The 13,718-nt window shown below is 34.0% G+C and overlaps 1 protein-coding gene across 3 annotated transcripts in view; it reads right to left on the reverse strand.

The window, feature by feature from the left end:
- The window catches only part of LOC120307059 (copine-8), a 69,845-nt gene that overhangs the window by 18,590 nt on the left and 37,537 nt on the right, over positions 1 to 13,718 (reverse strand). For 2 of the 3 annotated variants that reach the window (XM_039341290.1, XM_039341291.1), the window contains 7 exons: positions 12,747 to 12,810; positions 10,985 to 11,088; positions 9,668 to 9,772; positions 6,319 to 6,360; positions 5,218 to 5,293; positions 4,268 to 4,321; positions 2,302 to 2,363 (listed from right to left, as the gene is read on the reverse strand). In XM_039341290.1, coding sequence (XP_039197224.1) covers positions 2,302 to 2,363; positions 4,268 to 4,321; positions 5,218 to 5,293; positions 6,319 to 6,360; positions 9,668 to 9,772; positions 10,985 to 11,088; positions 12,747 to 12,810 — 507 coding nt within the window. Of the gene's footprint in view, positions 1 to 2,301; positions 2,364 to 4,267; positions 4,322 to 5,217; positions 5,294 to 6,318; positions 6,361 to 8,924; positions 8,971 to 9,667; positions 9,773 to 10,984; positions 11,089 to 12,746; positions 12,811 to 13,718 lie in introns of those variants that run through there. The other variant, XM_039341292.1, reaches the window with a different exon arrangement.

The following is a 13,718-nucleotide window of genomic DNA, read 5'->3' on the forward strand; positions in this document are numbered from 1 at the left end:
CTTACCATTTTTTTTGCCTATCTTAACTTGTGTTTCTAATCTGTTTTTTACAGTACTAAATGTGAACAAGGGAAAGATATCCTAGCAAGTAGCATGGCCAAGCAACTATTACTTCGGTTTATTATCAACATATTGAAATAAATGAATAGAAATATCATAGATTGGCATAGTTTTTTCTTCCTTCGTCACCCCATTCAAAATCAAAGATGGCAATTCTCCATGGTCCAAAGAACCCTAGATCCAGAGCTACTCGATCTTGCCAAGACTCAGTTTCAGCCTGTTGATCCCCATCCAGCCCTTAACAGCCTCCAAGCACTGCAAGAGGGAGGTCATGGCATCTCTTAACTCTCCATGGACCAAGACATACAGTTGAGTATCAACAGCATATTGCTGATATCTCAGTCCACGGTGATATTAAACAGTAGCAGAGAGAGTACTGAGCCCTGTGGGACCCTGCAAAGCAGTGGTTGTGGGATGGACCTCTCACTTCCTATCAATATTGACAGAGTGGCCACAGAGAAAGGAAGTGAACCAGGACAGCACAGAGCCGCCCACTCCCAAGTCTTTCCAAAATAATACCATGGTGAATGGTATCAAAGGCCGGTGAGAAGTTAAGTAGAGCAAGGATGGATGTACTACCCCCATCTCGTTCCTGCCAGAGATCATCAAAAAGCGCAGCCAATGCTGTTTCCATACCATATCCAGGTCTGAATCCTGATTGGTGTCTAAATAATTCATTTCATCCAGGAACCTCTGGACGGCTGCATAACAACCTTCTCAGCAACCTTCCCCAAAAAAGGAAGACTGGAGACATGTTAAAAATGCTCCACAGGGTGGAACCCAGCAATGACTTCTTAAGAAGAGACCTCCTTACAATGCTACCCGTCCTGCAGGGAAGCATTAATTACACCAGACCCCACCTCCTGGGAAGCTTTCACAAGTGGTTTACTTTGTCAAATGCCTCACTGAAGTACAAATATATTATGTTCATAGCATTTTGCTGGTCTACTTCCCCCCCCCCTTTTTAAAGATGAGAACTATATCAGCTCTTTTCCATCCTCTGGTAGTTCCCCAGTGCTCCAGGATCTTTGAAAAATATAGCTTAGTGGTTCTGAGATCACATCTGCCAGTTCCTGTAACTTTAATAAAGCTATTAAAAATTAATTTATAAGTGAAATGTACATCATTTCACTAAAATGTAGAGGCTTATTATAGATAAATCCTCATCTGGATAGTACATATATTAAGACAAATCATATACTACATGTCTAATACCTTTAATTTAAATGTCAGAAAGCAAAAACAAGCTTTCAGACTTCAAAAGCCTTGTTTAAGTTAAATGCTACACAATCATGCAAAAGAAACCAAAGCAAAACAACTTGGTGTAACAATCCTTGTAATGTGTAATTTCTGAAAGATTTAAAATGGAGTACTGTTAGGCATGTACAACCAGATCCACACATGAGGAATTCAATTAGGACATTACAACACATGCTCAAAAAGATAAGTTATGCTTTACTATTACTTACTTACTTTATTATTACTTACTATTACTGTACTTATTATAAATTTTGAGAACTTGGCTTTTTTAGTTTTTTTTGCTACATATTTTTATTTGTATGGATAGTTTAACATTTAAATCTATCAAGTGATTGATAATGTATTGATTTAGTTGCATTTCTGAACCATGTTCTCCCATATTAATATAACTTAATAAACCCCACTCCCTTCTAGCACTGATGATGTTAGCTTGTTTGGTAATGAAACATCTGTAGGTAAACAATCAAGGTCAAAGAGAACCACACTGCATATATTATTTATTTAATATTCTTAATAATATAATTATAAAATATTTATAATAACTATCAAAACTCCTAAGTTGTTATATTCTTTTATACTGTTTGAAATTAGTTCTCACATGATTTGAGGACTGGTACCTACATCAGGCTGGTACCACAAGGAATTGCTTTTAGCCCTTATATAAAGAGCAGCAGGAGAAAGAGGCATAAGAAATTTGAACACTCCTCGTCCTTGTAATATAAATAAAACTTGCATTTGATACTGAAGTCACTGAAATTCTTTATAATGGATTTATCATTTTGCTACAATAAAAATATTATACCTGATTCTTCATGTCCTAATAAACATATTCTAGTAGTATTATGTCTTTGACAGAGATCTGACAACCATAACTAAAACAATATCTCTGTAAGAAACTAGTACAAAGAATTTATGCTCCTATTTTATTCTCAATGCAAGTAAAATCTTGTTTTTAATCAGCTTTCTGGAATATTTACTTACCCTCCTTTAATATAGTCGAGAAATGAAACTTCTGTTTCCACTAAGAAGGAAAGTAAAGTTACCTGAGAGCAAATGATACATAAGAAGTAATGAACATTAATTTTCAAAACAGCCATATAGATAAAGAACATCTATTTTTAGAATACTGAAATATTGTTTTAAATTAGAAAAGTTTACATTTATTTAAAACTTTCCGTTATACAGTAAAGTGAAACATTTTGTGGTGATCTTGGTATGTATCAATAACAACTTTTTCTCCACTTTACAAAATCCACAACTATTGAGAAGAGTCCTGTCATTTCCCTATTGACAGCTCTGTTTGAAGGATTTCACCTATCAATTCTGAAAAGGCAAGCAAGGACTCAGACTATATGCCTCTCACCCTTGCAATATTGGCAGACAACCTCAAACTTCCTGGGAAATAGTTGATCCAAAAGAAACTGGTTATTATGGTTTCACCAATAGTCAGATCAAACTAGATCAGTGTTTCCCAAACTTGACAATTTTAAGGCATGAGGACTTCAACTCCCAGAATTCCACAGCCAGCAACGCTGGCTGTGGAATTCTGGGAGTTGAAGTCCACATGCCTTAAAATTGTCAAGTTTGGGAAACACTGAATTAGATCAATACTATGACAAAGGATCTTAGACACAAATCAACAGAAATTACTACTTTCTCTAATAATATAATTGCAAATTACTTACTGAGTGCCTAAACCAGCCTCATGTTTACATCAATTAATATTTCCCAATTTAGGAGAGCCTTATTTTAACTCAATTTAATACTCTCCACACTGCTGTCTTGAAAGGGAAATAGAGGAAAATTCCATGTGAAACCCAGTATTGTTCCTATGATATGGATACTACAGAAGCCACAGCCCATGTTCTTCTGTATTGCCAAGTTCTACAGGGACAATAACAGTTTACACCTTTTGCTTAAATTTTCAAGGTACTCAAACTTTTATTCTATTATCTATTAAACAATTAAAATAAATTTATTTCTCTAAAAATAGCAACACTTTGCTGCATGTTGCTAATAGTTCTTGTTAGAGCATACTTTTTTGTATTATTCAGTTTGTTGAATGTACTTTTATTGATTAATGAGTGAAATAAAGTTTCTATCCGAAGGCATGCATCCATTTTTGTTTTCAGACACTACCAGGATTATCTCCTAAATTAATGTTTAAAAGTACTGCTTGGTCTAGCATTAATGATTGCCAACTGTGTAAATAGCAAAACAAAACATGGCGAGACAAAATCTTCAAAGTATAAGGTTATTATTCCTAGTTTCACTTCATATATGTGAATGAGAATAATAGTACAGTTATCTGTTTTTGTTTCCTCAGAATAACTAAGCCATTTATATTAAATTTCTGAAAAGTTTTGGAAGAATTATTGGCTTCTGTTAAATGACATATTCATTGAAAGAGCTTCAAATTTTCACATATGAATTTTATTATTGATAATTTAACTTCTAGGAAATCACAGTTTCCTAAGTCAGAAAATTATTCAGGCTTTATATTTATTTCTAAGCATTTTAACGAGACTATGTTAACTCTTAAATGAAAATCTCAAAACTATATCAGACCAAGTCTTACTCACTATTTTTTAATATTTTGAGCAATCTAAATTCAGTGATGATAAATTTTGGAAGCTCCTTACGCAAATTCTTCCAAAATTTAACTGCAGTAACTGTAATGTGAATTTATATATTTATAGTTTTATTTTAATGTTGTAAGCTGCCCTGAGTCAGCTTACACAGGATGGGCCAATTGCTTCAGAACAACTTACATCCTGCAACAATATCTCTAACACCATAAAACAACCACATCTACCTATCCTAGGTCCTTGGGAAAGACTTGTTAGGTGTACAAAAATGGCACATCTGGCTGGCTGCAACGAACCATAACTTACTTCACGATACATACAAAGGAGAGAAACATAGTAATAAAAACCAGGCACTTAACTGTTCCTGAATTAACATACTTTTTCTTTTTTGCCTTTTTCTTTGGATTTATTACCTAGGAAGATAAGTAAATAAAGTATATTCAATATTAATGCAAGTTTTTTTCTTGTTTCATACACCTTTAGAATGCAACTGAATCCCTTTAACATCCACTATACACACTTCCTCAAACAACTAGCTTTTCAAAAGGAAAGATAAATTTGCATGGGCTCCTTGGCTGCTACTATATCTTTTTCTTTGGAATTAATTATAGGAAGGACTGGAAAGTAAGAAGTAACAGGGAGAGGAGAGAGGGGATGAGAAAGTCAGTGGAAAAAAACTGGCCACTAATGCACCAAACAGAGCAGAGATGTATCATGTGTTATCCTAGGAGTACACATAACTTCCTGCACCACTGCATTCTATATCAGCTGAAGCTTTCAGATATTATTTAAAGCCTACTCCATGTAAAGCACATTACAGCAGTCCAATCTGGAGATGACTAGGGCATAAATGACCGTGAACAGAGCAAGAATTGGGTGCAACTGGCATACAACCTAAAGCATCTCTCTATCCAGTCAGATAAATTTCTTATTGGTTTTCAATATTCTGTTCCTAGCCAAGAAGCATCTTCAGTTCAGAAGCTTCTTGAATGAGAAACAAAATATTTTCAAAGAAAAAAAAAAGTAAGTCCCGTTGCCTTTTGGAAAAAGCAACTTGGGGACAACAGCCAAAGATTGTTTTTACTTTTTCTCAATTTTTCAAATAAATTTTAAGTAAAGATTTGAGGTGATAAGTATTAATTTCTTAAAATAAGGAAATACACAGACACACACACACACACAGAGAGACAGAGAGGGAGGGAGGGAGGGAGGGAGGGAGAGAGAGAGAGAGAGAGAGAGAGAGAGAGAGAGAGAGAGAGAGAGAGAGAGAGAGGGAGAGGGAGAGAGAGAGATCAATTTAACTCTTTACCTCATATACATTAAACTGTGACTGGCCTCTAGATAATTCCCTATAGCTTGTTGTGAATTCTCCAATAAAATCATGACTAGAAACACAAAGAAATATTCACATTAGTAGAATCAAGCATTACAATGATATACTGTATGTTAATATATTTGCCTAGGTTATTTTAAATAATTTGTTCACAATTTTGGACACGATAGATTTCATATTCTCAATGGTTTGCACTTCGCCACTAGTTGATCTTCTGTAATATCACACTGTTATGAAGAAACATTAAAAATTCTGTTCAAAAAGTACAGTGCTAATGTTTGAAGTAGCAAATTTTAGAGGGTTGCTGGCCAAGAGACAATTAAGGCAGTGACCCATAAAATGCTTAGGTTGTGGAATAACCACTAATTGGACAGGGAGGCAGAGCAGTTAATGGAGCTGAGAAATGTATGTATACTTAAATGAAAGAGCCAAAACTTTGGTTATTAAATCATTATTTTTTTTAAAGAATGGTCAAAAGCATCAAAGAAAGAAAAGTTTGATTCTTGATAAAAATACCATCATATCAGGCATTTTTTCAAAAATTAACTAATTGCTAAAACAGGAGTCCCCAACCCCCACGTCCATGGCCTGTTAGGAACTGGGCCACACAGCTGGAGGTAAGCAGTGGGCAAGTGAGCAAAACCTAAACTACCACCCACCCTGGTCTGTAGAAAAATTATCTTCCATGAAACTGGTCCCCTGGCACCCAAAAGGTTGGGGTTCCCTGTGCTAAAAGAAATAAAAATCCAAAGCATGTCTCTCAAAAGTGAAGGGGCAAATGCATTTTATCAGGGTTTTTTTCCACACACCAATATGCTCAGTGTAGAAGTACAGTGTATGTATATATGTGTTTGTATCTGTATATGTGTATATAAATGATAGCAAAAGTAAGGAAACGGCAAGCAATAAGAGCTGCTAAGATTCATGTCTTTTCTATTAATATGCATATTCCCATCTTAAAGGTTTCAGTCAAATTAATTGATAAATGCACCTTCATAACACCCCAAATAGTTAGTATTAAAAATATAGGTAATGCTATATCTTCTATACATTTAGTGAAGTGCATATAATAATTACCTTCCATCTCTATCCCAGTCATACACTTCTACCTTAATTGTTCTGTAAAAAAATAAAGAAAACATTCTAGAGTAAAAAATACAATTATTTGAACTGTGCTATCACTGCCAGCCATTCTGCTCAAATTTAAAGGGCAATATAATTCATTTATAAAATTCTCAAGATATCTTTTATGAGGCAAGTATTAAGATGATGTATAATTGAATCTAAAATCATTATAAAAAACCTTTAAAGTCAAACTAGTTACCCGAAGATCTAGCCGATTTTTCTTTGTTTGAGAAAAAAATATACATCTTACTTAACCTGTTTGATATTCCAAATGTGAGTATCCAAACTTAAGATACCACAGGGGAGAAGATACAGTAAAACCTCAGTTTTGTAGATCTCTCTCCAACAGATACAACAGACAGAATTTCAGATGAGATTTAATTTCCAAATAATAAAATCCACTGTTCTCAAAATAGTCTAGGCAACTGCTTTAATATATGTCATTTACATCTATTGATATCATTTATATAATTATATACTTCACTTAATTTACATAAAATTATATACATAATACAAATGTTAAAAAATAAATGAAGTAAATTGATACAAATGACATAAATTACATCAGTTGACTGGACTGATGTAAATACAAGTTTAACAAACACTTGGCTTTAACACAACTATTTTCCCCAAACTGGTCTATGTAACCTACATTTTATTGTAATGAAGGAATGAGATATTGTAAATATTTCATATTTTGTATTTTAAAAAACTGAAATACTAAACTTTTCAATTAAACAAATAAATTAATACATGGATAGGTATCAACCAAATCTTCAGGCATTGGCACAAAGCAATCAATATCTGTTCTTATTTATTTGGTAACTTTTAGCAGTCACTCTAATATTTTTATGACTTAGGGAGAAATAAGCATGGGTAGAATGTAAAAGGATCTACAGGCATATAATGTAAAGAAATGGTAGATGAACAAAACTACATAAGTGTAATGAAACAAAATATTTTTAATCAAATTGTGTAAGTGAAAAAATAATAGAGATTTTTCCCTACCTGAAAAACACATTTCTCTGAGGGTAGGTCCAGTTATCCCAACTTCTCATTCCATAGATGACTGACAGGCAGATGTAGCCATGAGGCAGATACTGCTGCTAGAGTACATAAAACTATCCGTATGATATTTTATAATATACTAAAAGAACACTGTTGGAAATATATGGATTGTTGGATCTACTCTCAGAGAAATATTTTAGGGGCAGGAGCAAATTCTTCATGATAGCAATCATTCACAAGAATGAATATTAATACAACATTAACCATCTTGCTTAATACGAAGCCAGAGTTTATAAATTAAAGTCATCTTGTAAGACTAATAAAGATCTCAGCCTCAGGTTTGCAGATCTCTTCATAAGAGGTCACAACCTATACTACTATTTCTACTTCGATAAGATGAAGGAATGTTTTCCCTGAAGGAATGTTTCATTGAATTTGTGTCATGAATAAAGAAATCAATGTTGTTAAAAATGGCTTTTACCTCTTTCTCATTTCCAAGTCAGATGAAGCCTATCAGCTTGTCCAGATTGGGTTCTTAAACGTCAATAGATCATTTGGAGTCGCTATCGCTGCCTTCCTCAGAATTTACTAAGAAAGGCAGCTCAGGCATATAATAAATTAATGAAGCTGCTTCTGAGGAATTACGTCTAGCTACATTTAATCACTAATGTCAAATGTTGTGTTTATCATATTTGTTCATAAGTTTAAAGTTCAAAGTAACACAAAATGCAGGTGCAGAAAGCTATATATTTCAAACCTCAGAATATATTAGCATTTTGGGTAAGCATACTCTTTCTAGTCCATATCAATCTGAACTGAGCTGCCTGCTTTCAAAATGAAATATTTTAGTGTTTATTTCATGGTATTTCTTAATTTTCTTTAAAATAATATATTTTAAACAATATATCGTCTATTAATAATTATTGCTATCAGTTCTTCAAAATCAAAGACTTTATATTACAGACATGGCCATACCTTTTTTCAAGTCTGTTTCAGCTGAAATTGGTTGGGACACACAACTAATTTCCATGCAAAACCAAACTATTTAAACAATCATGATCTATAATAATTTGTCTAGATAAATACTGAAAGACGTATTACCTTATGAACTGCACCTGAACAATTTATAGGATACTTTTAAACTAGTGATTTTTTTTGTGCACTAGATTAATATTTTGCATTCCATAATGGATGGCAGTTATAAAAAGCAAAGAAAACTGGCTAGTGAAAATGCTGTGCCTTTTTAAGAAAGCAGAAATCTGGCATATTAACTGAAGATGCCAAGTGTCCAGAGACAAATATGTGAGACTGAATAAGTATCCTAAATATTTGTGTTTTTTTAAAAAAAAATTAAGGTTAATTTATATAATTCAGCATTTCTGCACTGAAAACATATTATAATTAATTTATCTCTCTGATTTGGAATAAAAATCTTTATTCTGACAATGAAATGAAGAAAAGGAAAGCCAGCAGATTTTCTATGCAAACATGTAACTCATTTTGTCAACTGCAAATGCTATTTTTTCTTCACTTGGTTTAGTTCAGAATACCTTGACAGACTGCTCTGAAACTTTCCTCCTCCATTCTGTGGCTTATAATGTAGCCTGAAGTTTCACACTGAAGGTGGCAAAGGGGGAAGAGAAGATAGATCAGTTGAAGTAACGATTGTATCAGTAATGTTGGCAATCACCTAAATTGAGTTTATTTATCAGAAGCACTGAATGTGGTACTCAAGATCCCTATCTCTTGATATGATAGATGTTAGGAAATGAATGAGAGTACCATGTATTCTGTTGAAGTTTCTTAGTCTTATTTTTATCCAATCTATTTTGAGCAAGAAGACATTTCCATAAAATTTAATAAACGTTTGGCCTGAGGAAAGCATAATCATCAATGTTTACTTTTTAATATTACAGAGCAGTAATTAATATCTTAGTGTACTAGCAGCAGTAACTTCTTGTTTCCTGATATTTTGATTTTTATCTGCTTGTCAATCATCTGTGGAAAGAGTAGCACCTATTGTTATACTAACAATGATATATATTTCATTTAGGCTGTAGTCTTATGAATTATTATTATTATTACGGATTATTAGTTTTACATCTAAGTAAACATGTACATCAGATTGCGTTGTCAGGTATTCATGTTTAATTTAACAAGTAATAAAATATTAATAATTATTATGAATTCTAAATTTATAAAAGGATTTTTAAATTTGTTTTACAAGGATTCAAGTAAAATGAATGATCTTATAAGCATTTTGAAACATTTAAACAAAAATGGCTTCACTTACCTGTCATAATCTCCATTGCAAAGTGCTCTGATCGACAGCTTGAATGCCTGCCATACTGGATTTAGAGTGTTCTTTATAACTTCTGTCTTATGGCAGATTGTGAAACTAAAACAAACAAAATATTTATTTTACTTTGTATTTATTCAGTGCCTGGCATCAGAGAACAAACTCTGAAAAATGCAATGTCCCATAGTTTGAATGAACATTTGTAAATTAAAAAAACACGATCGTGCAGAAGATGAATATAATAGAAGTCAAAGAAAGCAAAGCAGGGGATAAGATTTGTGGTAACTTTTGAAAGGTTTTTATAGCTTTGGAGATGGTATCTAGTAATAACTGTTCCCTTTACTTAACATCACAACTTATCACTGGGGAATTACATATTCTTTCATAACTGACATGTTTAAATTACATAGAACATAGAATTGTTGGAAAGTTGGAAATGACCTCAGGGATCTTCTAATCCAGTGTTTCCCAAACTTGACAATTTTAAGGCATGAGGACTTCAACTCCCAGAATTCCACAGCCAGCAACGCTGGCTGTGGAATTCTGGGAGTTGAAGTCCTCATGCCTTAAAATTGTCAAGTTTGGGAAACACTGTAATCCAACCCTGCCCATTCCTGTCAAATGGTTGTCCAGTCTGTTTTTGAAAATCTCCAGTGATAGACCACTCACAACTCCAGAAGAAGTGGTTCCATTGATTAATTGTTCTGTTAAAATATTTCTCCTTACTTCTAGGTTGGATCTCTCTTTAACAAGTTTCTCCCATTACTTTTTGTTCTGTTCTCTAGTTCTTTATTAAATAAACCAATCCCTCTTCTTTATGACAGTCCCTCAAGTACTAGAAGACAGTTATCATGTCCCCCCAATCCTTCTCTTTTATTGGCTAGAGACATACTAGCTCCCTCAACCATTATATGATACAGCCTCTAGCCTCTTTATTATCTTTATTGCTCTTCTCTGTACGCTTTCTAGAGTCTTAGCCTCTTTTTTATGTTGTGATAAGCAGAACTGGACACAGTATTCCAAGTGTGGCCTTAACAGTGCAGTATAAAATGGTATTATAACTTCTCATGATTTTGATGCTATCCCTCCTTTGATGCAGCCCAGGACTGCATTGGCTGGTCCACTGGAATACTAGATCTCTCTTATTGATACTACCGTTTTTTACAGAGATAATTTAGAGGGATATTGATCAATAAAGAAAAGCTAATAACAAAATAAAGAGAATTTTTTCATAGACTACAAAGAGAATCCAGTAATCACTATTAAAGCTTCTAAGACTGAATATTTAGCAGAACGAATAAGAACATCTACCTGCCATCTTCATTGCTACGAAAAAATACCAGGAAGGGATCAGATTTCCCAAAAAAATCTTTCTTGTCTAATTTGTTTGCACAAAATTGCATCAAAACAGCTTCCTAAAAAAAAGGATAATAGAAAGATTAATTCATAAATCATGTGGAGGATGATTTACATAAAGAATGATAAGCACAATTTAATTTTTAATTTACTAATAACTTAGAATAAAGTTAGAATGAAGAATAAAGCTAATAAAGAAAAAAGTTCTTTAAAACATTTATTATTTGCCGGGATTTTTATTACTAGGATGGAACAGTATCATACATTTTTAAGCCCAGGGTCACTATTTTCATTACCAAACTACGAATTAGGAGAAATGATTTCTTTCTTTTCTGCCAGTTATATATATACCATTATACTCATTTTACCATATCAGAGAATATCATTTTATTTTTTCAGTTTTTATCTTGCCCTCCTGTGGTATCATCTAAGAATGGAAATAGATGTTAAGAGCATATATTAATTTTTTATTAACAATAAAATTCGTAGCAGAAAAATTACAAAAAGGTAGCAGCAAGGGGGAAAAGTTACAAGTGATATGGAAAAATAAGACATATCAGACTTAGTGGTTATTGCAAGATCTATCGCGGCTCAAGGGGGGCAAGAGTGAATTTCTGAACTCTCTTTTGAGTAGCTGGGCAGATAACAAACTGAATCATGATATTCCCTGTTCATTCTCAGAAATAAAGATTGTTGAACGAAAACACCAGAGTGTTTTGATATGGAGTGAAATGTTGCTACATGCCCTAAGACAGGGATAGGCAACCTTGGCTCTTTTATGACTCATGACTTCAACTCTCAGAATTCCTGAGCAAGCATGGCTCAGCTTGGAAACTCTCCCTTTCCCCTCAGCATGGATGGCTCAGGAATTCTGGGAATTGAATTCCATGAGTCATAAAAGAGCCAAAGTTGCCTACCCCTACCCTAAGATAACTCCAAATTGAGAAAAGCATCCGAGGTCAGCAACCTTCTTCACTGAAGTGGCCAGAGGCCATGCTACCATTACTGCTGCCACTGCTAGAGGATCTATTGTTCCACCCACACTGAAGTGTCTGGTGAAGGCATCACCAAAAATATTCCCCCAAAGAGGCAGTGAGTGCTCTATCTCCCGCTCTCTCTTTTGTGAGCTGGATAAATATATTTCTTTTGGGCACCATTGGCTGGATAATTTCTGATAGCAGGTGACTTCTGCTTTTCCAATCATGATGCAATACTGTGGATTTGCAGCAGCTCGTAATGCAATGAAACAGGATTGTAATTCAGCGGTCATCTAGAAAATAATGCTGATATTCAGAAGAAGCTTCTTTTGGTTTGTGGATGCTTCCAATGCAAAGATTAAAAGTGAAAAGCACCAAACAGTGCTCCTAGGATACATCTAATCAGAGCATGATGGGGCTAAGATCTGAACTTTTTTAAATATTTTTCTGGTTCTAGTGAATCTTTTTAACTTTAGAGAGCCATTATCTTTTTAGGGAATTGGTTGCTATTGCAAAGAATTATAGTCAAAGGTAAAAGTGTTTTTATTAATTCCAGTTAACTATTAGAGAACACTTTCCTTAGTTCCTTCCTTCCCTTCCTACCTTTCATCCATTAGCTCAAGGCACTGTGTACCACGTGCCTCTCTTCTATTTTTCTCTACAACAATCCTGCGATGTAAGGTTGAGCTGACAGATAATGACTGGCAATGCCACACAGTGAACCAAAATTATTAATTTACCCGGCAACAGTTCAGTTCCTCTGCTGTCAGTATTATTATGCCACATTTTTTCCCAGGAATTCCTCTGTAAAAAAAAAACATATAAGTAACTGAAATATAAATGTAAAGAAAGTTTCCAAACAAAGAGAACATTAGGTGATTTTTATCAGACTTCTTTGCTCTTTCATATACAGTTCAATAGTACTAATATATGTACTTTTTCCCTAGTTGAAAGGACAGGAAAGAAAAAAGAAAGATAATGTACTACTGACCTACAATTCTTGAATTTAATTTTTTTCCACGCTTCAAATGTAGTATTTGGAGCTCATCAACTAAGACAGGCTCACAGAGAAGTTGCAAGCAGACTTAGTAGGGTAGGTCCATGCCTTATATGGCACAGAAATAGTGGATGTCAATTTACCACTTTTCTGCTTTCTGGGGCACAAAGTGCCTTTTCTTTAAAGTGAAGATTTTCTTGATTTCTTTTTGTTAAAAAAACCAACATAACTAATTTTTAAAAAGTGGGAGGATGTAGGTTGAATAATCACAGCACTCATACTGCACTTAATGTATCACAAGTGCTTTGTTTATTTATTTATTACATTTAGGAAGACACACTCTACATGTCAATACAAAAATACATTTAAATTACTATGAAAGAAGAATTAAAAATTTAAAAAAACTATACAATGATAGCGTGATTATATAAAACAATCTTTCCTGCTTATATAAAGCAGAGTAAGAGAAAATGTTCTTCAATTAGGGAAGACTGCAAATATATAAATAATTTATAGTAATGCACTTAAATCAGACTAGATGTGAGTACCTTAACACAGGGGTCTCCAAGGCCCGATCCGTGAACCAGTACCGGTCCGTGGCATGCCAGCAACCGGTCCACACAAACAAGCAAAGCCCCATTCATGGGATGCAGGCAGCACACAAAACCATGCACCCCCCCCCCCCCCGGTCTGTGGAAAAACCTCTCTCCATGGA

This window comes from Crotalus tigris, unplaced genomic scaffold, assembly GCF_016545835.1.
Source record: "Crotalus tigris isolate CLP2741 ecotype Arizona unplaced genomic scaffold, ASM1654583v1 scf7180000017764.6130737, whole genome shotgun sequence".
Taxonomy (NCBI): Eukaryota; Metazoa; Chordata; class Lepidosauria; order Squamata; family Viperidae; genus Crotalus; species Crotalus tigris.